This window comes from Oncorhynchus kisutch, linkage group LG14, assembly GCF_002021735.2.
Source record: "Oncorhynchus kisutch isolate 150728-3 linkage group LG14, Okis_V2, whole genome shotgun sequence".
NCBI classification, from domain to species: Eukaryota; Metazoa; Chordata; class Actinopteri; order Salmoniformes; family Salmonidae; genus Oncorhynchus; species Oncorhynchus kisutch.
This window is the reverse complement of record NC_034187.2, coordinates 82,500,892-82,528,376: the sequence shown is the minus strand read 5'-3', so window position 1 is coordinate 82,528,376 and position 27,485 is coordinate 82,500,892. Positions and strand designations below refer to the sequence as shown.

At 46.0% G+C, this 27,485-nt stretch overlaps 1 protein-coding gene across 1 annotated transcript in view; it reads left to right on the top strand.

Moving 5' to 3' along the window:
• The first annotated feature begins 252 nt into the window (after nucleotides 1–252).
• Nucleotides 253–27,485, top strand: part of LOC109903297 (importin subunit alpha-7) — a 42,356-nt gene continuing 15,123 nt past the window's right edge. Inside the window, exons 1-10 of the mRNA XM_031789073.1 lie at nucleotides 253–387; nucleotides 15,895–16,028; nucleotides 18,828–19,023; nucleotides 19,380–19,474; nucleotides 19,707–19,838; nucleotides 20,840–20,928; nucleotides 21,048–21,147; nucleotides 25,096–25,259; nucleotides 25,364–25,568; nucleotides 25,909–26,036. Of these exons, the coding sequence (XP_031644933.1) occupies nucleotides 384–387; nucleotides 15,895–16,028; nucleotides 18,828–19,023; nucleotides 19,380–19,474; nucleotides 19,707–19,838; nucleotides 20,840–20,928; nucleotides 21,048–21,147; nucleotides 25,096–25,259; nucleotides 25,364–25,568; nucleotides 25,909–26,036 (1,247 nt within the window). The 5' untranslated portion in view covers nucleotides 253–383. The remainder of the gene's footprint in view (nucleotides 388–15,894; nucleotides 16,029–18,827; nucleotides 19,024–19,379; nucleotides 19,475–19,706; nucleotides 19,839–20,839; nucleotides 20,929–21,047; nucleotides 21,148–25,095; nucleotides 25,260–25,363; nucleotides 25,569–25,908; nucleotides 26,037–27,485) is intronic.

The window sequence follows — 27,485 nt, the reverse complement described above, 5'->3', positions numbered from 1 at the left end:
ATAATTGCTTGGATGTTGAATAAGATTTTGTCGATTTTTCATATTTTTTTTAAAGTATGCACCTGTGCACGTAACCTTAAGACTTTAAACTTGATCAAATATCATAAATATATTCCATTGTTTGAATTTGTGACGAAATGTATTGCGCAATAATGTATTATTATTATAATTATTTAAATGAACAGAGGTTTCGTGTTCGCGCCCCCTAGCGTCCGTGGGAAACAGTGGGATTAAATTTGTCATCTCTCGCCCTCCGTATTTCTCATGACGACATATCGTCTGTGAAGAGCAGATTCTGGAAAGCCAAGCGAGAAAGAGGATTTACTCTTTATTTCTAAACAACACACGAAGTATCTGTCATTTGAGATAAAAAAATAAATAAAATGGGTAAGTTACGATCTTGTGTTTCTAGACCGTGTGCTTCACACACGGGGCGAGAGAATAACGAGCGTTTGGGTCCATTCTTGTCAAATCCCTGCTAGCTAAGTTAGCTAAGTGAACTCCCTAGTCGACGTAGCTAGCAAACCAAAAATATTGTTTATAATATCGTAATGACTATGGGTGCTCGTCTACAAATTGGCCACCTTTCCTGGTAAAATGTTGTTCTAGACGACGTTTCCTTCAACAAAGTAACGTTAAGATACAGCGTTATAAACTAATTTAGCCATTTCAACAGCTAACGTTACATGCATCGTCTGTTCGCTAGTAATACGCGTTTTGCTGTGTGTTAGAAGGTAACGTTAGCATGGAAGCTAACTAAGTACGCAGGTGGTTAGCTAGTTAACTGTCAATTTAACTAGGTACTGAAGTTAGCAACCAGCCATACCACTGGTACGTTTATATTGACTCTGAGTTAACTAGGGTGGGCCACACCTACGTTATTTTTTTGTTTGTTGACAAGCTAACGTTAACTATCGTGACGTTAACTAGTTGGCTATCTAGCTAGCTACATATACTCAAACGTTGCTACCACAAGGTTCATAACTGAACTAACTTAGCTTGCTCGCTAGCTATCATACTCCATTGAATTTAATGCATTGTCACATTTGTGTCACAAGACTGTGACCCAGGTGATAACTGCTGCTCAAGACCGCTAGCTAGCCAGAAGTTATTTCCAGTATGTTTTATTTTGGACTCGATGTTAGCCACATGTCAAACTCAAGACACGTGGAAAATGGCTGAATTTCTATTGATAGTGTAATAGAGATGTCTCAACTATTTAGGCAGGGAGGTGTCAGTTGTTTACTTTTAGTTTGAGGGGAGAGAGGGGCACTGATAGAAAACACTGGAAGTGTGTGTGTCCAGTAGAGAGAACGAACATTATCACCTAGCCAAATGAGTATCATCATTTTTTTCAGGTTCTCTGTCCTCAGCATATCTGATCACCTTCTCACTTGCTGCTTCTCTCTCCACCTTTCCTTCTGACCACTGACTAGTAGTGTTTCCCACTGACCACTGACTAGTAGTGTTTCCCTCTGACCACTGACTAGTAGTGTTTCCCACTGACCACTGACTAGTAGTGTTTCCCACTGACCACTGACTAGTAGTGTTTCCCTCTGACCACTGACTAGTAGTGTTTCCCTCTGACCACTGACTAGTAGTGTTTCCCTCTGACCACTGACTAGTAGTGTTTCCCTCTGACCACTGACTAGTAGTGTTTACCACTGACTAGTAGTGTTTACCACTGACTAGTAGTGTTTCCCTCTGACCACTGACTAGTAGTGTTTCCCTCTGACCACTGACTAGTAGTGTTTCCCTCTGACCACTGACTAGTAGTGTTTCCCTCTGACCACTGACTAGTAGTGTTTCCCTCTGACCACTGACTAGTAGTGTTTCCCTCTGACCACTGACTAGTAGTGTTTCCCTCTGACCACTGACTAGTAGTGTTTCCCTCTGACCACTGACTAGTAGTGTTTCCCTCTGACCACTGACTAGTAGTGTTTCCCTCTGACCACTGACTAGTAGTGTTTCCCTCTGACCACTGACTAGTAGTGTTTCCCTCTGACCACTGACTAGTAGTTTCCCACTGACCACTGACTAGTAGTGTTTACCACTGACTAGTAGTGTTTACCACTGACTAGTAGTGTTTACCACTGACTAGTAGTGTTTCCCACTGACTAGTAGTGTTTCCCACTGACCACTGACTAGTAGTGTTTCCCACTGACCACTGACTAGTAGTGTTTACCACTGACTAGTAGTGTTTCCCTCTGACTAGTAGTGTTTCCCTCTGACCACTGACTAGTAGTGTTTCCCTCTGACCACTGACCAGTAGTGTTTCCCTCTGACCACTGACCAGTAGTGTTTCCCCTCTGACCACTGACTAGTAGTGTTTCCCCTCTGACCACTGACTAGTAGTGTTTCCCCTCTGACCACTGACTAGTAGTGTTTCCCCTCTGACCACTGACTAGTAGTGTTTCCCCTCTGACCACTGACTAGTAGTGTTTCCCCTCTGACCACTGACTAGTAGTGTTTCCCCTCTGACCACTGACTAGTAGTGTTTCCCCTCTGACCACTGACTAGTAGTGTTTCCCCTCTGACCACTGACTAGTAGTGTTTCCCCTCTGACCACTGACTAGTAGTGTTTCCCCTCTGACCACTGACTAGTAGTGTTTCCCCTCTGACCACTGACTAGTAGTGTTTCCCCTCTGACCACTGACTAGTAGTGTTTCCCCTCTGACCACTGACTAGTAGTGTTTCCCCTCTGACCACTGACTAGTAGTGTTTCCCCTCTGACCACTGACTAGTAGTGTTTCCCCTCTGACCACTGACTAGTAGTGTTTCCCCTCTGACCACTGACTAGTAGTGTTTCCCCTCTGACCACTGACTAGTAGTGTTTCCCCTCTGACCACTGACTAGTAGTGTTTCCCCTCTGACCACTGACTAGTAGTGTTTCCCCTCTGACCACTGACTAGTAGTGTTTCCCCTCTGACCACTGACTAGTAGTGTTTCCCCTCTGACCACTGACTAGTAGTGTTTCCCCTCTGACCACTGACTAGTAGTGTTTCCCCTCTGACCACTGACTAGTAGTGTTTCCCCTCTGACCACTGACTAGTAGTGTTTCCCCTCTGACTAGTAGTGTTCTCCACATATCTAACTGTCCTTCACCTGCTCCTCCTTTCTCACTCTCTCTGCACTTTTAAAAGTAGTTAGCTCATGCATGATGAATCTATCATGTCGTTATCAGACAGTTGCCCTTGTGTTGAGTGGCTCACTTCTCCTCTGGTCAAACTAGTTTGTACTCACTGAGCAACATCAACATGCCAATCGCCCTCTGTGCTGTGTGTGTTTCAAGAGTTGAAGTTGTATTAATCATATGTACATGGTAGAAGTCGACCGATTTTATGATTTTTCAATGCCGGTACCGATTTATTGGGGGACCAAAAAAGCAGAGTAATCGGTCATTTAAAAAAAGTGAATTCATTTAATTGTATTAATGATAATTAAAACAATACTGAATGAACACTTATTTATTTTAACTTAATATAATGCATCAATCAAATCAATTTAGCCTCAAATAATGAAACATGTTCAATTTGGTTTAAATAATGCAAAAGCAAAGTGTTGGAGAAGAAAGTAAAAGTGCAATATGTGCCATGTAAAAAAAAAAAGCTAACGTTTAGGTTCCTGGCTCAGAACATATGAAAGCTGGTTATAGGAATTATAGGACTATTTCTCTCTATACCATTTGTATTTCATACACCTTTGACTATTGGATGTTCTTATGTGCACTATAGTATTGCCAGTGTAACAGTATAGCTTCCGTCCCTCTCCTCGCCTCTACCTGGGCTCGAACCAGGAACACAACGACAACAGCCAGCCTCGAAGCATCGTTACCCATCGCTCCACAAAAGCCACGGCCCTTGCGGAGCAAGGGGAACAACTACTCCAAATCTCAGAGCGAGTGACGTTTGAAACGCTATTAGCACTCACCCAGCTAACTAGCTAGCCATTTCACATCGGTTACACCAGCCTAATCTCGGGAGTTGATAGGCTTGAAGTCATAAACAGCTGCTGGCAAACGCACAAAAGTGCTGTTTGAATGAATGCTTACGAGCCTGCTGCTGCCTACCACCGCTCCGTCAGACTGCTTTATCAAATCATAGATTTAATTATAACATAATAACACACAGAAATACGAGCCTTTGGTCATTAATAGTTTCTGGATTCGACCATATCATCTCGAAAACAAAATGTTTATTCTTTCAGTGAAATACGGAACAGTTCCTTATTTTATCTAACGGGTGGCATCCATAAGTCTAAAATTCCAACCTTCAATGTTATATCATAATTATGTAAAATTCCTGCAAATTAGTTCGCAACGAGCCAGGCGGCCCAAACTGTTGCATATACCCTGACTCTGCGTGCAATGAATGCAAGAGAAGTGACACAATTTTACCTGGTTAATATTGCCTGCTAACCTGGATTTATTTTAGCTAAATATGCAGGTTTAAAAATATATACTTCTGTGTATTGATTTTAAGAAAGGCATTGATGTTTATGGTTAGGTACAGTCGTGCAACGTTTGTGCTTTTTTCGCAAATGTGCTTTTGTTAAATCATCCTCCGTTTGGCGAAGTTGGCTGTCTTTGTTAGGAAGAAATAGTCTTCACACAGTTCGCAACGAGCCAGGCGGCCCAAACTGCTGCATATACCCTGACTCTGTTGCAAGAGAAGTGACACAATTTCCCTGGTTAAAATAAATTAATGTTAGGCGGCAATATTAACTAAATATGCAGGTTTAAAAATATATACTTGTCTATTGATTTTAAGAAAGGCATTGATGTTTATGGTTAGGTACACGTTGGAGCAACGACAGTCCTTTTTCGCGAATGCGCACCGCATCGATTATATGCAACGCAGGACACACGAGATCAAATCAAATTGATTTATATAGCCCTTCATACATCAGCTGATATCTGTGCTGTACAGAAACCCAGCCTAAAACCCCAAACAGCAAGCAATGCAGGTGTAGAAGCACGGTGGCTAGGAAAAACTCCCTAGAAAGGCCAAAACCTAGGAAGAAACCTAGAGAGGAACCAGGCTATGTGGGGTGGCCGGTCCTCTTCTGGCTGTGTGGAGATTGGAGATTGTGGAGATTATAACAGAACATGGCCAAGATGTTCATAAATGACCAGCATGGTCCAATAATAATAAGGCAGAACAGTTGAAACTGGAGCAGCAGCACGGCCAGGTGGACTGGGGACAGCATGGAGTCATCATGTCAGGTAGTCCTGAGGCATGGTCCTAGGGCTCAGGTCCTCCGAGAGAGAGAAAGAGAATGAGAGAATTAGAGAGAGCACACTTTAATTCACACAGGACACCGAATAGGACAGGAGAAGTACTCCAGATATAACACTGACCCTAGCCCCCCGACACACAAACTACTGCAGCCTAAATACTGGAGGCTGAGACAGGAGGGGTCAGGAGACACTGTGGCCCCATCCGAGGACACCTTAAGCCATGTTTCAGTCAGGCCAATCACATCAAGATTATGATCAGTGATTAGTTCATTGACTATAGATAAACTAGTAATATCATCAACCATGTGTAGTTAACTAGTGATTATGACTGATTGATTGTTTTTTTATAAGATAAGTTTAGTGCTAGCTAGCAACTTACCTTGGCTTACTGCATTCACATAACAGGCAGTCTCCTCGTGGAGTGCAATGTAATCCGGTGGTTAGAGCGTTGGACTAGTTAACCATAAGGTTGCAAGATTGAATCCCCCGAGCTGACAAGGTAAAAATCTGTCATTCTGCCCCAGAACAAGGCAGTTAACCCACTGTTCCTAGACCAGTTAACCCACTGTTCCTAGACCAGTTAACCCACTGTTCCTAGACCAGTTAACCCACCGTTCCTAGGCCATTATTGTAAATAAGAATGTGTTCTGAACTGACTTGCCTCGTTAAATAAAGGTGTATAAAAACAAACAAAAACAAAAAATAATTGGCCAAATCAGTGGCCAAAAATACCGATTTCCGATTGTTATGAAAACCTGAAATCGTTCCTAATCGGCCATTCCGATTAATCGGTCGACCTCTAGTACATTGTATTCACCGTCCAATGAAATGCATTGCTTGCTGGTTCTGTCTTGACAATGCAACAACACTAAATGAAAAAATATCTGAATAAGAACAAAGTAAATGTCCTAGTAGAATAGAATATATATATATGTGTATGTTTTTAAGCATAACTATAATACAGGAAGGCACAATTTATAGTGTAATATTTACACATGTATCAAGGAGAGGGGATTTGGGGGGGACAAGTGTTTTAAATTGTGCAATATTAGCAATAATAAACGAGTCTGGTAGCATCAGTTGTGATGTGGGTGTGGATATATGTACTGTTTTGTCTATGTGGGTGTGGATATACAGTGGGGAGAACAAGTATTTGATACACTGCTGATTTTGCAGGCTTTCCTACTTACAAAGCATGTAGAGGTCTAATTTTTTATCATAGGTACACTTCAACTGTGGGAGACGGAATCTAAAACAAAAATCCAGAAAATCACGTATGATTTTTAAGTAATTAATTTGCATTGTATTGCATGACATAAGTATTTGATCACCTACCAACCAGTAAGAATTCCGTCTCTCACAGACCTGTTCTCCACTCATTACCTGTATTAACTGCACCTGTTTGAACTCGTTACCTGTATAAAAGACACCTGTCCACACACTCAATCAAACAGGCTCCAACCTCTCCACAATGGCCAAGACCAGGGAGCTGTGTAAGGACATCAGGGATAAAATTGTAGACCTGCACAAGTCTGGGATGGGCTACAGGACAATAGGCAAGCAGCTTGGTGAGAAGGCAACAACTGTTGGCGCAATTATTAGAAAATGGAAGAAGTTCAAGATGACGGTCAATCACCCTCTGTCTGGGGCTCCATGCAAGGTCTCACCTCGTGAGGCATCAATGATCATGAGGAAGGTGAGGGATCAGCCCAGAACTACACGGCAGGACCTGGTCAATGACCTGAATGGAGCTGGGACCACAGTCTCAAAGAAAACCATTAGTAACACACTACGTCATCATGGATTAAAATCCTGCAGCGCACACAAGGTCCCCCTGCTCAAGCCAGGGCATGTCCAGGCCCTTCTGAAGTTTGCCAATGACCATCTGGATGATCCAGAGGAGGAATGGAAGAAGGTCATGTGGTCTGATGAGACAAAAATAGAGCTTTTTGGTCTAAGCTCCACTTGCTGTGTTTGGAGGAAGAAGGATGAGTACAACCCCAAGAACACCATCCCAACCGTGAAGCATGGAGGTGGAAACATCATTCTTTGGGGATGCTTTTCTGCAAAGGGGACAGGACGACTGCACCGTATTGAGGGGAGGATGGATGGGTCCATGTATCGTGAGATTTTGGCCAACAACCTCCTTCCCTCAGTAAGAGCATTGAAGATGGGTCGTGGCTGGGTCTTCCAGCATGACAACGACCCGAAACACACAGCCAGGGCAACTAAGGATTGGCTCCGTAAGAGGCATCTCAAGGTCCTGGAGTGGCCTAGCCAGTCTCCAGACTGAAAATCTTTGGAGGGCGCTGAAAGACCGTATTGCCCAGCGACAGCCCCGAAACCTGAAGGATCTGGAGAAGGTCTGTATGGAGGTGTGGGCCAAAATCCCTGCTGCAGTGTGTGCAAACCTGGTCAAGAACTACAGGAAACATAATGATCTCTGTAATTGCAAACTAAGGTTTCTGTACCAAATGTTAAGTTCTGCTTTTCTGATGTATCAAATACTTATGTCATGCAATAAAATGCAATTTAATTACTTAAAAATCATACAATGTGATTTTCTGGATTTTTGTTTTAGATTCCGTCTCCCACAGTTGAAGTGTACCTATGATAAAAATTACAGACCTCTACATGCTTTGTAAGTAAGAAACACTGCCGAATTTGCAGGTTATCAAATACTTGTTCTCCCCACTGTATCTACTGTTTTGTCTGTGTGGGTGTGGATGTATGTACTGTTTTGTGTGTGTGCTAAGTTGCGAAAGGTTAAGTTCAGAGAGTCACTGCAGGTGGTCAGTTCAAGTGTTCAACAGTCTGATGGCTGGTAGATAGAAACTGTGTCTGAAGCTGTTGGCAACAGTTGCTATGATAACGTCGGGCTGACTGCAAGGGAGTGAACAGCTCATGGCTGGGGTGTGTGCTAGTGATTTTGGGGGGGGGGGCACAATATTATTTTTTTTACAATATCACAACTTTTCTGAGGTAGTTGGCTGCACTAACTCCAGTATTTTATGGAGCCAATTTGTTTTCAGTACTTTTATTTCCATAACTGATTAAAGCTGTTTTTTCTCATGGCTCTGTCTTGTTCCTCTCATATGATGAGAAATATGTTTGGAACATCAAATTGCAATATAAATCACAGTATTGAATCACAATACATTTAGAATTGTGAGAATCGCCATACAAATCCTATTGGCACCTTCGTATCGTGATAATATCGCATTGTATGTTCCCTGGCAATTTCCTGCTCTAATGTGTGGGGTGCTTGATGATGCTGCAGGACTTTCTCAGGTACCGTTTTCAAGTAGATGCCCTGGATGTGTGTGAATGCGGCCCCGGTGATGTACTGGGCCGTCTTCACCACCTGCTTGGAGGGCTTTGCGGTTGTGGGCGGAGCAATTCCCGTACAAGGCAGTGATGCAATCGGTCAGGACGCTCTCGATGGTGCAGCAGTTGCTCACCTTTCCTCTGACTGCAGTATGTTCGTGGTTGCCTCTGGAGCTAGTCAATGAATACACTGACTCAGTCACCAGATTCATAAAAAAAAATGCATAGATGATGTGATAAGGATAGTATCTTTCAAAACGAATCAAAAACCATGGATTGATAGCAGCCAATGTGGTTAGCCTCTAAGGGATCGGTGTCCCCCCTGCGGGACAGGTGAACTAGTCTAAAATTTGGGCCATGCACTCTGCCATCTAGTGGTCAAAATCTAAATTTCGCCTGGCCTGGAATAATACATTATGTCCTTTCTCTTGCATTTCAAAGATGATGGTACAAAACAAGAAACCCATGTTTTATCTTCTACCAGATCTGTGTTATATCCTCCTACACTCATTTCACATTTCCACAAACTTCAGCGTTTCCTTTTCAAATGGTACCAATAATATACATATTCTTGCTTCAGGTCCTGAGCTACAGACAGTTCGATTTGGGTATGTTATTTTAGGTGAGAATTGGGGGGGGGGGAAAAGGTTGGATCCTTAATTAAGCAGGATTAGGCAACCGCCTACAAACATGATCAAAATTAGAATATTTTTTTTATGATGAATTAATATTGATTCTAAATATAATTCTATGAATAGGTCCCACGGCCGGCCCGTCCGTTAGGCAGGATTAGGCACCCGCCTACAGCGTCAGTTTTGACGAGGACAGCGTTTCCCGAGATGTTGAACAAGACGCAGCTCCAACAAGATAAGATCTCACGTTATTCCGCCCAAAAACAGTAACTTCTCTCACCCAGTGGTATTAGGGCTCTATAGGTGAGCTGATGCAGTGCCCACTTTTGCCAAAGGCATGAGCAAAATGTTTATTTAGTTTGTCCTTGCCCAGCTCGCCTCTCCAGGGTGCTGTTGGAGAGACGGTGCATCATCAATTTTGTTTAACATACACTGAACATGAATATAAATGCAACATGTAAAGTGTTGGTTTCTTGAGCTGAAAAAAAATATCTCAAATGTTCCATATGCACAAAAAGCTTATTTGGGCACAACTTTGTTTACATTCCTGTTGGTGAGCATTTCTCCTTTGCCCAGATAATCAATCCACCAGATAGGTGTGGCATATCAAGAAACTGATTAAACAGCATGATTATTACACAGGTACACCTTGTGCTGGGAACAATAAAAGGCCTCTCTAAAATGTGCAGTTTTGTCACACTACACAATGCCACAGGTGTCTCTAGTTTTAAGGGAGTGTGCAACTGGCATTCTGACTCCAGGAATGTCCACCAGAGCTCATGCCAGATAATGTAATGTTCCATTCTCTACCATAAGCCGCCTCCAATGTAGTTGCTTTGCTGATGTCAATGTTGGCCGATTTTAATACGATTTTACTTTCTCTACCTTAAGCCGCCTTAGAATTTGGCAGTATGTCCAACCGGCCTCACAATCGTGGACCACGTATGGCGTTGTGTAGACAAGCGGTTTGCTGATGTCAATGTTGTGAACAGAGTGCCTATGGTGGCGGTATGGGCAGGCATAAGCTACGGACAACCAAAAACAAGTGCGTTTAATCAATGGCAATTTTAATGTACAGAGATCGAGGCCCATTGTCGAGCCATACAAACGCCGCCATCACCTCATGATGCACGACCCCATGTTGCAAGGATCTGTACACATTCCTGGAAGCTGAATGTTGCATTTCTTCCATGGCCTCCATACTTGCCACCTGTTGAGCATGTTTGGGATGCTCTGGATTGAAGTGTGTGTGACAGTGTTTTCCAGTTCCCAGTAACATCCAACAACTTCACAGCCATTGAAGATGAGTGGGACAACATTCCACAGGCCAAAAGCAACAGTCTGAACAACTCTATGAGAAGGAGATGTGTTGGGCTGCATGAGACAAATGGTGGTCACACCAGATACCGACTGGTTTTCTGATCCACACCCCTACTTCTTTTTAAAGGTGTCTGTGAGCAACAGATGCATGTCTGTATTCCCAGTTGTGATATCCGTAGATTAGGGTCTAGTGAATTTATTTCCATTGACTGATTTTTCCTCGTATGGACTTTAACACAGTAAAATCATTGAAATTGTTTATTTTTTGTTTAGTATACATTTTTGATTAGCACAATGACCCTGAGCTTGCCAAGGAGACTTAATTTAGTTTTATAATGATCTCACATAGAGGTTGACCGATTCATCGGAATGGCCGATTTAATTATGGCTGATTTCAAGTTTTCATAACAATCGGAAATCGGTATTTTTGGGCACTGATTTGGCCAATTATTTTTTGTTTTTGTTTGTTTTTATACACCTTTATTTAACGAGGCAAGTCAGTTCAGAACACATTCTTATTTACAATGACGGCCTAGGAACAGTGGGTTAACTGGCCTAGGAACAGTGGGTTAACTGGCCTAGGAACAGTGGGTTAACTGGCCTAGGAACAGTGGGTTAACTGGCCTAGGAAAGGTGGGTTAACTGGCCTAGGAACAGTGGGTTAACTGGCCTAGGAACAGTGGGTTAACTGGTCTAGGAACAGTGGGTTAACTGGTCTAGGAACAGTGGGTTAACTGGTCTAGGAACAGTGGGTTAACTGGTCTAGGAACAGTGGGTTAACTGGTCTAGGAACAGTGGGTTAACTGGTCTAGGAACAGTGGGTTAACTGGTCTAGGAACAGTGGGTTAACTGGTCTAGGAACAGTGGGTTAACTGGTCTAGGAACAGTGGGTTAACTGGTCTAGGAACAGTGGGTTAACTGGTCTAGGAACAGTGGGTTAACTGGTCTAGGAACAGTGGGTTAACTGGTCTAGGAACAGTGGGTTAACTGGTCTAGGAACAGTGGGTTAACTGGTCTAGGAACAGTGGGTTAACTGGCCTAGGAACAGTGGGTTAACTGGCCTAGGAACAGTGGGTTAACTGGCCTAGGAAAGGTGGGTTAACTGCCTTGTTCAGGGGCAGAATGACAGATTTTTACCTTGTCAGCTCAGGGATTCAATCTTGCAACCTTCCGGTTAACTAGTCAAATCAAATTGATTTATATAGCCCTTCGTACATCAGCTGATATCTCAAAGTGCTGTACAGAAACCCAGCCTAAAACCCCAAACAGCAAGCAATGCAGGTGTAGAAGCATGGTGGCTAGGAAAAACTCCAAGTCCAACGCTCTAACCACCTGATTACATTGCACTCCATGAGGAGACTGCCTGTTACGCGAATGTAGTAGAAGCCAAGGTAAGTTGCTAGCTAGCATTAAACTTATCTTATAAAAAACAATCAATCAATCCTAATCACTAGTTAACTACACATGGTTGATGATATTGCTAGTTTATCTAGCGTGTCCTGTGTTGCATATAATCGATGCGTTGCGTATCGTTGCTCCAACGTGTACCTAAACATCAATGCCTTTCAATCAATACACAGAAGTATATATTTTTAAACCTGCATATTTAGCTAAAGGAAATCCAGGTTAGCAGGCAATATTAACCAGGTAAAATTGTCACTTCTCTTGCGTTCATTGCACGCAAAGTCAGGGTATATGCAACAGTTTGGGCTGCCTAATTTGCCAGAATTTTACGTAATTATGACATTGAAGATTGTGCAATGTAACAGGAATATTTAGACTGATGGATGCCACCCGTTAGATAAAATACAGAATGGTTCCGTATTTCACTGAAAGAATAAACGTCTTGTTTTTGAGATAATTTCTGCATTCAACCATATTAATGACCAAAGGCTCGTATTTCTGTGTGTTATCATGTTATAACTAAGGTAGGGGCGAGGAGGGGGACCGAAGCTATACTGTTACACTGGCAATACTAAAGTGCCTAGAAGGACATCCAATAGTCAAAGGTTAATGAAATACAAATGGTATAGAGAGAGAGTCCTATAATAACTACAACCTAAAACTTCTTACCTGGGAATATTGAAGACTCATGTTCTGAGCAAGGAACTTAAACCTTAGCTTTCTTACATGGCACATATTGCACTTTTACTTTCTTCTCCAACACTTTGTTTTTGCATTATTTAAACCAAATTGAACGGTTCATTATTTGAGTCTAAATTGATTTTGATGTATTATATATTAAGTTAAAATAAATCTTCATTCAGTATTGTTGTAATTGTCATTATTATAAATAAATAAAAATCGGTTTCGGCCTTTTTTTGGTCCTCCAATAATTGGTATCAGCGTTGAAAATTCCTAATCGGTCGACCTCTAATCTCACAGCAGACCTAAACATGGGAGACTAGACCCTCACTTCTCACACTGCTGTATCAGGTAGAGGAAAGTTGAGGCTTCCCCATCCACAACCTGTGGGCGGGCATGAATGCATGGAACCATCTGGACACATCACGATCCCCCCACCACCCCCCAATACTGTCTTGGGCCTTGGGGTGAGGCAGCAGCACACAAATCATTACAGCAGGCCTCTGTGTGGGATAAAAACTATTCTGATTTGAACGAAACATGTATTTTTCAGATCGTAAACGTTATCCCATCCCCTGTGGTGGTGGGTGTGGCTTGCAGACAGAATGCCAGATTGTGAACGTTATCCCATCCCCTGTGGTGGTGGGTGTGGCTTGCAGACAGAATGCCAGATTGTGAACGTTATCCCATCCCCTGTGGTGGTGGGTGTGGCTTGCAGACAGAATGCCAGATTGTGAACGTTATCCCATCCCCTGTGGTGGTGGGTGTGGCTTGCAGACAGTGCCAGATTGTGAACGTTATCCCATCCCCTGTGGTGGTGGGTGTGGCTTGCAGACAGAATGCCAGATTGTGAACGTTATCCCATCCCCTGTGGTGGTGGGTGTGGCTTGCAGACAGAATGCCAGATTGTGACATCATCTTCTAATGCAACTAAGGACCTGGATGTTTCCATTATTAATAACTGGATTCTCCACCTGGTGGGCCGCGGGTATTTTTTTGAGTTGGGGTTTATTTTTTAATATAATTTTTATTGTTAGACAAAAGACCAGTATAAAGACCAGGAAATCATCTCCAAGTGATTTTACATGAATGGAAGCAAGGTTTGAAAATGATTGTTTTAGTCAAATATTATATCTGCTTGGGCTTCTTTGCGGTCAATTATTTGTAATTAAGTTCCGGCCTCCTGACCCTTCCTTCCAGGAACATAGTGGTTGAGTCTAGTTTATGGGTTGTACAGGTTGAAGCCACACCCTGCCCTGCCCTCTCTTTACACACACTATAGCCGGAACCATACCAGTATTGCCATATTCGTTAGTATTGTGGCAATGAAACGGAACACAAATCCGATTTAACTTCATTAGGAAAACATTGTTGTAGTCCAGAGTCGCATGTATTTATTTTCCAATCTATAGCAGACACTATTTTACATACAGCAGGTTTGAAGACTATATACCGCTTCATGTTAAATGTTTTGCTCTTGTGCTGCTTCTGGTGATGAGTCTGGCTGCTTCTGGTGACGGGTCTGGCTGCTTCTGGTGATGAGTCTGGCTGCTTCTGGTGACGGGTCTGGCTGCTTCTGGTGATGAGTCTGGCTGCTTCTGGTGATGAGTCTGGCTGCTTCTGGTGATGAGTCTGGCTGCTTCTGGTGACCGGTCTGGCTGCTTCTGGTGACGAGTCTGGCTGCTTCTGGTGACGAGTCTGGCTGCTTCTGGTGACGAGTCTGGCTGCTTCTGGTGACGAGTCTGGCTGCTTCTGGTGACGAGTCTGGCTGCTTCTGGTGACGAGTCTGGCTGCTTCTGGTGACGGGTCTGGCTGCTTCTGGTGACGGGTCTGGCTGCTTCTGGTGATGGGTCTGGCTGCTTCTGGTGACGGGTCTGGCTGCTTCTGGTGACGGGTCTGGCTGCTTCTGGTGACGGGTCTGGCTGCTTCTGGTGACGGGTCTGGCTGCTTCTGGTGACGGGTCTGGCTGCTTCTGGTGACGGGTCTGGCTGCTTCTGGTGACGGGTCTGGCTGCTTCTGGTGACGGGTCTGGCTGCTTCTGGTGACGGGTCTGGCTGCTTCTGGTGACGGGTCTGGCTGCTTCTGGTGACGGGTCTGGCTGCTTCTGGTGACGGGTCTGGCTGCTTCTGGTGACGGGTCTGGCTGCTTCTGGTGACGGGTCTGGCTGCTTCTGGTGACGGGTCTGGCTGCTTCTGGTGACGGGTCTGGCTGCTTCTGGTGACGGGTCTGGCTGCTTCTGGTGACGGGTCTGGCTGCTTCTGGTGACGGGTCTGGCTGCTTCTGGTGACGGGTCTGGCTGCTTCTGGTGACGGGTCTGGCTGCTTCTGGTGACGGGTCTGGCTGCTTCTGGTGACGGGTCTGGCTGCTTCTGGTGACGGGTCTGGCTGCTTCTGGTGACGGGTCTGGCTGCTTCTGGTGACGGGTCTGGCTGCTTCTGGTGACGGGTCTGGCTGCTTCTGGTGACGGGTCTGGCTGCTTCTGGTGACGGGTCTGGCTGCTTCTGGTGACGGGTCTGGCTGCTTCTGGTGACGGGTCTGGCTGCTTCTGGTGACGGGTCTGGCTGCTTCTGGTGACGGGGTCTGGCTGCTTCTGGTGACCGGTCTGGTACCATGACTGCACAAATGCTGAGTTGGGGCAGTTTGCACAGTGGTCAGTCGGCTGGCTGATCAGGCACTTCCTGCTAACTCAGCAATTAACTCTCCTGAATCAATGTTTTTGTCTGCCAGCTGAATGCTGTAGAATAGAGCCTCTGTCTGTGGGCTGCATCCCTGTGTCTGTGGGACAGTGTTGTCTGTGTGTTTCCACTGTCTGTGTGTGTGTGTGTGTGTGTGTGTGTTTCCACTGTGTGTGTGTGTGTGTGTGTGTGTTTTGGTTTATGACAAAGTCATAAAAGTCAGAGAGAAGTTCACTTGGGCTATATGTAAGTCTCTATTTGCATATCTGGTGTGTGAGTGTGGACTCATCACATACTCCAGTGTAATTTTACCCATGTGGCCGTGCTCTGTTTCCAGGAGATTGTTTATACTGGGCTCACCAAGTCTATACTCTGGGATCTGAGACACACAATAGACTTCCTGTGGAAGAGTCTAGTTCCTTGGGAAATGTGTTACTTCTCAGTGTTTTTCCTGACGACTGTTGCTAGACTTCATTTTGTTAAAGGCCTAACCGTTCTATGATAAACTTTCTCAAATAAAAATAAATAGTTCTCTCCTTAAGATCGGATTAGTTGGACTTATTGTTATAAAGATGATCTAACGTGTGTGTGTGTGTGTGTGTGTGTGTGCGCTTCAGAGCCGTCAGCCAGTCCAGCGAAGGATAACCACAGGATGAACAGCTACAAGAACAAAGCCCTGAATGTGGAGGAGATGAGACGCAGAAGAGAGGAGGAGGGTGTCCAGCTGAGGAAGCAGAAACGAGAACAACAGGTACACAACACAACCCCCCTGTATAGGACCTAGCCTAGAACACCTAGCCTAGAGCACCTAGCCTATAACAACTAGCCCACTGCTAGTGTCTAAACAGGAGACAGGTACACAACATAACCCCCCTGTATAGGACCTAGCCTAGAACACCTAGCCTAGAGCACCTAGCCTATAACAACTAGCCCACTGCTAGTGTCTAAACAGGAGACAGGTACACAACATAACCCCCCTGTATAGGACCTAGCCTAGAACACCTAGCATAGAACACCTAGCCTATAACAACTAGCCTATAACAACTAGCCCACTGCTAGTGTCTAAACAGGAGACAGGTACACAACATAACCCCCCTGTATAGGGCCTAGCCTAGAGCGCCTAGCCTAGAGCGCCTAGCCTAGAGCGCCTAGCCTAGAGCACCTAGCTCACTGCTAGTGTCTAAACAGGAGAGGTACAGAACCTAACCCACCTGTATAACACCTAGCCTAGAACACCTAGCTCACTGCTAGTGTCTAAACAGGAGAGGTACAGAACCTGACCCACCTGTATAACACCTAGCCTAGAACACCTAGCTCACTGCTAGTGTCTAAACAGGAGAGGTACAGAACCTAACCCACCTGTATAACACCTAGCCTAGAACACCTAGCTCACTGCTAGTGTCTAAACAGGAGAGGTACAGAACCTAACCCACCTGTATAACACCTAGCCTAGAACACCTAGCTCACTGCTAGTGTCTAAACAGGAGAGGTACAGAACCTAACCCACCTGTATAACACCTAGCCTAGAACACCTAGCTCACTGCTAGTGTCTAAACAGGAGAGGTACAGAACCTAACCCACCTGTATAACACCTAGCCTAGAACACCTAGCTCACTGCTAGTGTCTAAACAGGAGAGGTACAGAACCTAACCCACCTGTATAACACCTAGCCTAGAACACCTAGCTCACTGCTAGTGTCTAAACAGGAGAGGTACAGAACCTAACCCACCTGTATAACACCTAGCCTAGAACACCTAGCTCACTGCTAGTGTCTAAACAGGAGAGGTACAGAACCTAACCCACCTGTATAACACCTAGCCTAGAACACCTAGCTCACTGCTAGTGTCTAAACAGGAGAGGTACAGAACCTAACCCACCTGTATAACACCTAGCCTAGAACACCTAGCTCACTGCTAGTGTCTAAACAGGAGAGGTACAGAACCTAACCCACCTGTATAACACCTAGCCTAGAACACCTAGCTCACTGCTAGTGTCTAAACAGGAGAGGTACAGAACCTAACCCACCTGTATAACACCTTTTTAAAAACATTTTTTTACCCTTTTTATTTATACAGGTTTTTCTCATTGAGATAACATCTCTTTTCCAAGAGAGACCTGGTCCAATAGCAGCAGGGAGAACAACGTTTCAGACTAAACAACTTACATACACTAACACAACATTAAACAAAGCTATCAACACACACAGTACAACAAAAACATTTTACTTTAAAAACACAAACGTCTTGACTAAAAACAGCTGTCCTAAAGACAATGACACTCTTCTATGACATATACATCGATGACGTGTTTAAACTCCACCAACGAAACTAGATCATCACATTTTAAAATGTTCAGGAGAGAATTCCAGGACCACGGAGCTGAGTAACTAAAACTATTTCAACCATGACCTGTTCTAATGTGTGGTTCTGTTAGAAGCTAATCAGAATAGGACCGTAATTGATATTTTATTTACTGACCGGACTAAAAAAAGAACAGAGATAAAATTGCATTTTACCCAGTATGACCTTATAAATCGGTGTAAACCAGTGTTTAAGCCTACGCAAGGTCAATGACGACCAGCCAACAGCGCTGTAGAGATCACAATGATGTGTTAGACGTTTCTGATTTGTAATGAACCTGAGGGCTGCGTGATACACTGAATCAAGTGCTCTCAGGGTCGTGGCTGAGGCCTGCATATATAGATGACATCTGTAAAACCGCCAGTAACCACCATCGTACCAGCTCCTTCCTGGCCTCAAAAGAAAAACTAGCCTTATGCCGGTAATAAAACCTATTCTCAGCTTGAGCTTCCTTATCAAGTTCTCTACATGCACAGTGAAGCTCAGCTTATCATCAACCCACACACCCAAATATTTGTACACTTTAACTTGCTCTATAGTATGTCCAGCCAATGTAGCAATGACATGATTAGTAACATGCCTGGCATTTGAAAATACCATGCAGTTTGTTTTACCTGAATTTAGAACCAGCTTTAAATCATACAGATTCTGTTGTAGGATGTTAAATGCTCTTTGGGCATTTTCAAAAGCTAACACCTAGCCGACAACACCTAGCCGACAACACCTAGCCGACAACACCTAGCCGACAACACCTAGCCGACAACACCTAGCCGACAACACCTAGCCGACAACACCTAGCCGACAACACCTAGCCGACAACACCTAGCCGACAACACCTAGCCGACAACACCTAGCCGACAACACCTAGCCGACAACACCTAGCCGACAACACCTAGCCGACAACACCTAGCCGACAACACCTAGCCGACAACACCTAGCCGACAACACCTAGCCGACAACACCTAGCCGACAACACCTAGCCGACAACACCTAGCCGACAACACCTAGCCCACTGCTAGTGTCTAAACAGGAGAGGTACAGAACCTAACCCACCTGTATAACACCTACCACAGTTTACTATCCTCTTCCTAGGCAGAATACACACACACACACACACACACACACACACACACACACACACACACACACACAGAGAAACTGATCTGCTGTTGCTCTCCTGTATTTGGCAGCTGTTCAAGAGGAGAAACGTGGACATGTTGAATGAGGAGGGAGTCATGTTTGAGAGTCCACTGGTCGACTCGTATGTGGACTCCACAGCCACAGAGGAAGGTGTCCTAACGAGACGCCTGGTGGAAATGCTCTTCTCAGAGGACCCAGAGCTCCAACTCACCACCACACAGACATTCAGGAAACTACTGTCCAAAGGTACCAGGCTGTTCAGTGAATATCACCAGGATATTCTGTCGTCCCTGTGTATAGCCGTGCCCTTCACTCCTTGTCCAAGGGACCCCGGGCTCTTGTCCCTCCTGATGCGGGCGGGCATCTGGCTCTTGTCCCTCCTGGGGGGGTGGGGCTGTTGTCCCTCCTGGAGGGGGGGGGTCGGGCGGGCATCTGGCTGTTGTCCCTCCTGGGTGGGGTTGACCCTCGGGCTGTTGTCCCTCCTGCTCCAAGCCCAGCACTAACTCTGCTGATTCGGCTACCTCCCTCTAGGGTGATAAAGGTTGAGTCCATGGTGCTAATTGTTACATCATTACTCTTCTATTCTGTCTGATGTGTTCCAGAACCCAATCCACCTATTGACGAGGTCATCAACACCCCAGGCATTGTAGAGAGGTTTGTGGAGTTCCTCAAGATGAGCGTCAACTGCACATTACAGGTGAGACCTTGGAAATATTAGGAAACAGTTTGTATTGGTAAAATAGAAAAGTTATAACCCAGACAAATCCTAGAAACTTAAGAGGATGGTCAGGCTTTTCATTTACTACTAATACATTGTGGATATCGTTGTGAATTATTGCTGTCTACAATAACATTTATGTCGTCGAGTTTTATTACACAATACCGATGTGTCATTAATAGTGTGTGTGTGTGTGTGTGTGTGTGTGTAGTTTGAGGCAGCCTGGGCCCTGACCAACATAGCATCAGGTACATCCATGCAGACTAACATAGTAATCGAGGCAGGAGCAGTCCCCATCTTTATAGAACTACTCAACTCGGACTTTGAAGATGTTCAGGAACAGGTAAAGGCCGACCCCGTGTTCATAGAAACAGTCATGGAATTATTTTATTACAAGACCGTCTATAATTTATACCTAGCTGTGGTGTTGGAACTAGTACGATCAGAACCTGCTTTCTCTCTCTCTCCCTCTCTCTCTCTCTCCCTCTCTCTCTCTCCCCTCTCTCTCCTCTCCCCCTCTCTCTCCTCTCCCCCTCTCTCTCCTCTCCCCCTCTCTCTCCTCTCCCTCCTCTCTCTCCTCTCCCTCCTCTCTCTCCTCTCCCTCCTCTCTCTCCTCTCCCTCCTCTCTCTCCTCTCCCTCCTCTCTCTCCTCTCCCTCCTCTCTCTCCTCTCCCCTCTCTCTCTCCTCTCCTCCTCTCTCTCCTCCTCTCTCTCCTCTCCCCTCTCTCTCCTCTCCCCCCTCTCTCCTCTCCCCCTCTCTCCTCTCCCCCCTCTCTCTCTCCCCCTCTCCCTCCCCTCTCTCTCTCCTCTCCCCCCTCTCTCTCCTCTCCCCCCTCTCTCTCCTCTCCCTCCTCTCCCCCCTCTCTCTCCTCTCCCCCCTCTCTCTCCTCTCCCCCCTCTCTCTCCTCTCCCCCCTCTCTCTCCTCTCCCCCCTCTCTCTCCTCTCCCCCCTCTCTCTCCTCTCCTCCCTCTCTCTCCTCCTCTCCCTCCTCTCCCTCTCTCTCCTCTCCCCCCTCTCTCTCCTCTCCCCCCTCTCTCTCCTCTCCCCCCTCTCTCTCCTCTCCCCCCTCTCTCTCCTCTCCCCCCTCTCTCTCCTCTCCCCTCCCCCTCTCTCTCCTCTCCCCTCCCCCTCTCTCTCCTCTCCCCTCCCCCTCTCTCTCCTCTCCCCTCCCCCTCTCTCTCCTCTCCCCTCCCCCTCTCTCTCCTCTCCCCTCCCCCTCTCTCTCCTCTCCCCCCCTCTCTCCTCTCCTCCCCCTCTCTCCTCTCCTCCCCCTCTCTCCTCTCCTCCCCCTCTCTCCTCTCCTCCCCCTCTCTCCTCTCCTCCCCCTCTCTCCTCTCTCTCAGGCAGTGTGGGCGTTGGGTAACATAGCAGGGGACAGTGCAGTGTGCAGAGACTACGTACTCAACTGTAATATCCTGCCACCACTATTAATGTGAGCGCACACAATCACACACTACTGTTTATGTTGATGTGTCAGTGAAATCAGAGTGGAGGTCCTGTGTCCTCTGATATCTACTGCTCTCATGGTTCCTCTCCCCGGTTCCTCTCCAGGCTTCTGACTAAATCCACCAGACTGAGCATGACCAGGAATGCAGTGTGGGCTCTGTCTAACCTGTGCAGGGGGAAGAGCCCCCCACCTGTATTTGAGAAGGTAACACCCTAATCCCACCCACTGTCCCAAACCCCCCCCGCCCCCAGCTCTATATTAGATGTATCCGAAGAGCCCTATGGAAGTCTAAATGAAACCATCTCTATATTAGATGTAACCAAAGAGCACTATGGAAGTCTAAATGAAACCATCTCTATATTAGATGTATCCAAAGAGCCCTATGGAAGTCTAAATGAAACCATCTCTATATTAGATATATCCAAAGAGCCCTATGGAAGTCTAAATGAAACCATCTCTATATTAGATGTATCCAACCAGGGAAGAGTCAAGGGGCTAGGAAAGGAGGATATTAAGGGACAAGGCAACCCTCTGCTTCATCGTCTCTGCATATGTCTCCACTACTTTAACACAGCTTCTGTTGTCTGATTTCCCCCCCCCCCCCCCCCCCCCCCCCCCCCCCCCAGCTGAAAATAGGCATGGTGTCAGACATAGTTCACATTTGTAGAATGGTTTGGAGCCAGGAAGGAATGTTGGTGTAGTCAGAACATTCTAACAGGATAAGGATTAGTGTTATATAAATCTGATCTCTGATTGGTGTGTCCTTAATATCACTACCTCTCTCTGTGTGTGTATGCTACAATCTAAACGGTAACAGCTAGCTAAGCCTAAAGAACTAGGTTAACTCCATAATTGGTATAAACACTTTCCAAACCGCTTGTAGTTGAAAGCAGTGGACTCATTGAGTTCTGAATGTAAACCGTAACCTCTAGCTCGGTGAAGTCAGTCTTTTGACACCTATAGGGCACTACTAGTGACCAGGGCCCTATGTAGGAGATGAGGTGTTATTAGCCTCAGTCTGGAGTCCATGGAGCTAGTCTGTAATGCTGTGTTATTCCCTGCTGTTAGTTAGCTAGCTAGCTAGCTACTGGTTTAATCTACTAGTGACCAGGGCCCTATGTAGGAGATGAGGTGTTATTTGCCTCAGTCTGGAGTCCATGGAGCTAGTCTGTAATGCTGTGTTATTCCCTCCTGTTAGCTAGCTAGCTAGCTACTGGTTTAATCTGCTAGTGACTCAAGCCAGCCAGAACATAAAAGCCCCAGTGATTAACTGACAGCATGTGACCAGGGGGGACGGTATGTGAAGAGGTGGGAGTTTCTCTCACCCTGTGTGACTCTCTCAGTAGTCTAAAGTGTTATACCTCTTCGTCAGCCCTGTTTCTCTGTTGGCATTTAATACAAGAGGGACAGGAAGCCATTTTTAAAAACTTGAGATTCACCCCGGGTGAGGAGATCAGTCTCTGTGTCCCAATAGCCTACTCTTCCCTTTGAGTGTCACCTTTCCCTTAGTCACAGTAACTCAGTTTATTGGGCTGTTATAGTGTCAGAGAGGGTGTAGTATTGAGCCCTATCAGCTGTACTAAATGACATGAGGAGGACAGAGCACGTTAAGAGTGTCGTTTTTTTTTTTCATATTGAAATCATTGACTTAGCACAGAATGCATCCCTACGCATTCTACAAAGAGAATATCAGCGTTCAGAGCGTGATGTCAGCTCTGTCCTATCAGAATGAGAATATCAGCGTTCAGAGCGTGATGGCAGCTCTGTCCTATCAGAATGAGAATATCAGCGTTCAGAGCGTGATGGCAGCTCTGTCCTATCAGAATGAGAATATCAGCGTTCAGAGCGTGATGGCAGCTCTGTCCTATCAGAATGAGAATATCAGCGTTCAGAGCGTGATGTCAGCTCTGTCCTATCAGAATGAGAATATCAGCGTTCAGAGCGTGATGGCAGCTCTGTCCTATCAGAATGAGAATATCAGCGTTCAGAGCGTGATGGCAGCTCTGTCCTATCAGAATGAGAATATCAGCGTTCAGAGCGTGATGGCAGCTCTGTCCTATCAGAATGAGAATATCAGCGTTCAGAGCGTCATGTCAGCTCTGTCCTATCAGAATGAGAATATCAGCGTTCAGAGCGTCATGTCAGCTCTGTCCTATCAGAATAAATGCTTCATCACAGCGTGATATTGGATCAACCAGCGGCATACCCCTAACAAGCCAATCCTCTCATAAATGTTCCCTCAATTTTTTTACAGAAAATTTCAGGTCTGCTGAGCACTAACTTGAACATTGTTAAAAAATTCTGTGCAACTTCCAGTGCGCGTTTACTGTGAACACGGAGGTTGTACCTGCGTTTTAATTGACTGTTTTAACAGTAGCCGAGTAGACTAGTGTGGCTGGGATCGTAACATAGACCTACCAGAGTGTTGTTTTATGGTAGGCCAATGTGGGGGGGGGGGTCCATAACATTTTAACATGTACATAGCCATTCTATCGTTCAGCAGCCAATGTGTAGTGTTCAATGTAGGCCTACATTCCATGAGACTTTTGGAGAGAAAAAATAATATTGCCTACTTAGACTTGAGTATGCTGTCTCCAAAAAATAACACTGTCACTTTAAGACATCATTTAAAAAAAGCTCTTTACCTGACTGAAAGATGTCTAGAAATGTACATGTTTTGTTGTAGGAAGCAATAACTCACTAACTAGCAAAGGATGTGCACTCGTGGCTACATGCAGCTCTCGCTTTGATCTCTACTCACGACCGCTCATGCTGTAAACACAGTCCAGTTCAGAGAATGGCACAAATCCATATATGGCAATAGTCTATTTGCATATAGGGCTACTGCAGCTCTGATTGGTTATGGGTCACCGGTCTGTGTAGAATACAGGCCTGAGTTGTCTTTCAGCGTAATAGAATCCTATTCCAATACACTCTGCCTACAACTAAATCGCTTGCATAGTTTTTGTTTTCGGTATGTTGCGTTTGAAAGTGGCTAATATTTGCGTTGATTCGATCACAAATTCCCAAAGTAAAGGGAAACGTTGATAGTGTTAACTGACGGTGTGGCCGGCTTGCTCACTAGGCAGGATTTAGGCAGCCGCCTAATTCTCATTCTGATTGGGCCCAAACATTGACGAGGGTAGCATTTTCCGTGCTAAACTGACCAAGATGCACCTCGAACATCACATAAAACCTCACAAAAAAAAACAATAACGAATTCTCTCTCAACCAGTGGTGTTATGGGCTTTTTTAGGTGAGCGCTGATGCCGCCCTGTGGTGACCTATGGTGACCTAATGGTAAGCAGTGCCCACTTTTGTCAAAGGCAGAGGGTACAAAATAAAGTAGATGCAACAACCTGTTTTACAAACGATGGGCCTACCACCATGGATGAGACAGTCATACAATTCCATGGCAGCCCGACGTGGTAGGCTACAGCCCAGTAACCACGGACCGACGTGGTAGGCTACATACAGCCCAGTAAGCACGGACCGACGTGGTAGGCTACATACAGCCCAGTAAGCACAGACCGACGTGGTAGGCTACAGCCCAGTAAGCACGGACCGACGTGGTAGGCAACATGCAGCCCAGTAAGTACGGACCAATGTGGTAGGCTACAGCCCAGTAAGCACGGACCAATGTCGACATCTTTTTTAAAATGTATTTCTTAATTCTGTTCGGTCCGGCCTTGATTTCCACGTCCACAGACATTGGTTTTTGGTCGGGTCGGAATCTGAACCAATCACGGACGTCTGTTTGATTCAGATTTGGTCCTGTCTGGACCAGCCTTGATTGGGCCCAAACATTAACGTCTATAAATGTACTTATTTTTAACTTTAATCGTTCAGAACCAAAAAATGGGCCTGACTTTAACATCCGGAAAATATAGATTTTTTTTTTTCAACATCCTGGAAAATGTATTTTCACTTATTTTCAACGTCATTTAGCATGTTTTTTGGTCTCGCTAGTTTTGGTCTCGCCTAGTGCGGCAGAACGCCTACTGGGCCTTGTCCTACCTCTCTGATATAATACACTAACTGTCTCCCTGACTGTCCTACCTCTCTGATAGAATACACTAACTGTCTCCCTGTCTGTCCTACCTCTCTGATAGAATACACTAACTGTCCCCCTGTCTGTCCTCTGTCTCTCAGGTGTCCCCTTGTCTGCAGGTCCTGTCTAGACTGTTGTTCAGCAGTGATTCAGATCTGTTAGCAGATGCTTGCTGGGCTCTGTCCTACCTCTCTGACGGACCCAACGAGAAGATCCAGGCTGTCATCGACTCCGGCGTCTGCAGGCGCCTTGTAGAGCTGCTCATGTAAGTGTGTGTGTTTCTGTAGGCGCCTCGTAGAGTTGTGTGTGTTTGTGCGTCCAGACTTCAGGGGCCTCAGCGTAGTAACTTTTGAATGTTCCCTCTGTCAGGCACACGGACTACAAGGTGGCGTCTCCTGCTCTGAGAGCAGTGGGGAACATCGTCACGGGAGACGACATCCAGACGCAGGTGGTGTTGAACTGTTCAGCCCTGCCTTGTCTGCTCCACCTGCTGAGTAGTCCTAAAGAATCCATCCGGAAAGAAGCCTGCTGGACCGTCTCCAACATCACCGCTGGCAACAGGGCTCAGATACAGGTGAGGTCCAGACTTTACACACAGACATACAAACATCACCCCTGGCAACAGGGCTCAGATACAGGTGAGGTCCAGACTTTATACACAGACAAACATCACCCCTGGCAACAAGGCTCAGATACAGGTGAGGTCCAGATACCGTTCTCTACAGTTACAGATGCGTAACACAGACTGGTACAGTACAGACACTACACAGGTCCAAAGAGGTCTTCAGGATCTGGGTCTTATCTCAGTCTTCGGTCTGCATAAAGGGCTTGTGTTGCCTCTCTCCAGTTTAGGTTGCGGGCATCTCTGTCTCCACTCAACTGTTTTCACTTCCTCTCGTTTCTCCTCTCCTAAGACGGTGATCGACGCCAACATCTTCCCTGTGCTGATCGACATCCTGCAGAAGGCAGAGTTCAGAACCAGGAAGGAAGCAGCCTGGGCCATCACTAACGCCACCTCTGGAGGAACACCAGAACAGATCAGGTAATAAAGCCACGCCCACCTGAACAGATCAGGTAATAAAGCCACGCCCACCTGAACAGATCAGGCAATAAAGCCACGCCCACCTGAACAGATCAGGTAATAAAGCCACGCCCACCTGAACAGATCAGGTAATAAAGCCACGCCCACCTGAACAGATCAGGTAATAAAGCCACGCCCACCTGAACAGATCAGGTAATAAAGCCACGCCCACCTGAACAGATCAGGTAATAAAGCCACGCCCACCTGAACAGATCAGGTAATAAAGCCACGCCCACCTGAACAGATCAGGTAATAAAGCCACGCCCACCTGAACAGATCAGGTAATAAAGCCACGCCCACCTGAACAGATCAGGTAATAAAGCCACGCCCACCTGAACAGATCAGGTAATAAAGCCACGCCCACCTGAACAGATCAGGTAATAAAGCCACGCCCACCTCACCAGAACAGATCAGGCAATAAAGCCACGCCCACCTCACCAGAACAGATCAGGCAATAAAGCCGCGCCCACCTCACCAGAACAGATCAGGCAATAAAGCCGCGCCCACCTCACCAGAACAGATCGGGCAATAAAGCCGCGCCCACCTCACCAGAACAGATCGGGCAATAAAGCCGCGCCCACCTCACCAGGACAGATCGGGCAATAAAGCCGCGCCCACCTCACCAGGACAGATCGGGCAATAAAGCCACGCCCACCTCACCAGGACAGGATTAGAGCGAGGTGGGACGCTCCTCACCAGGACAGGATTATAGAGAGGTGTGACGCTCCTCACCAGGACAGGATTAGAGAGGGAGGGGACGCTCCTCACCAGGACAGGATTAGAGAGGGAGGGGACGCTCCTCACCAGGACAGGATTAGAGAGGGAGGGGACGCTCCTCACCAGGACAGGATTAGAGAGAGGGGACGCTCCTCACCAGGACAGGATTAGAGAAATGGGACGCTCCTCACCAGGACAGGATTAGAGAGGGAGGGGACGCTCCTCACCAGGACAGGATTAGAGCGAGGTGGGACGCTCCTCACCAGGACAGGATTATAGAGAGGTGTGACGCTCCTCACCGGGACAGGACTAGAGAGGGAGGGGACGCTCCTCACCGGGACAGGATTAGAGAGGGAGGGGACAGTAGCTGAACGTGTAAAGAAACCTAGTCCATGTCAGAAGAGGGAGGGGTCTATGGGATTGGTGTTCGTTTTTCACTGTTTCCTCCTGGAGTCTGATTCCAGTCTTAGCAGTGTTTCCATGGTCTGCATTCGGTAATACCAAGGTTGTCCCCGTTATATCAAACAGGAGCTATCCGTGTGTGTGTGTGTGTGTGTGTGTGTGTGTGTGTGTGTGTGTGAGGCCTAGTTGAAAGCTTTTTGTCTGTTGTTGAATGACGTTGCAGTTCTTTTTCCCTCCGTCAGTGGAATGTCACGAGACACTAACACACGTTCTGTCTCGGGCCTCTGCATT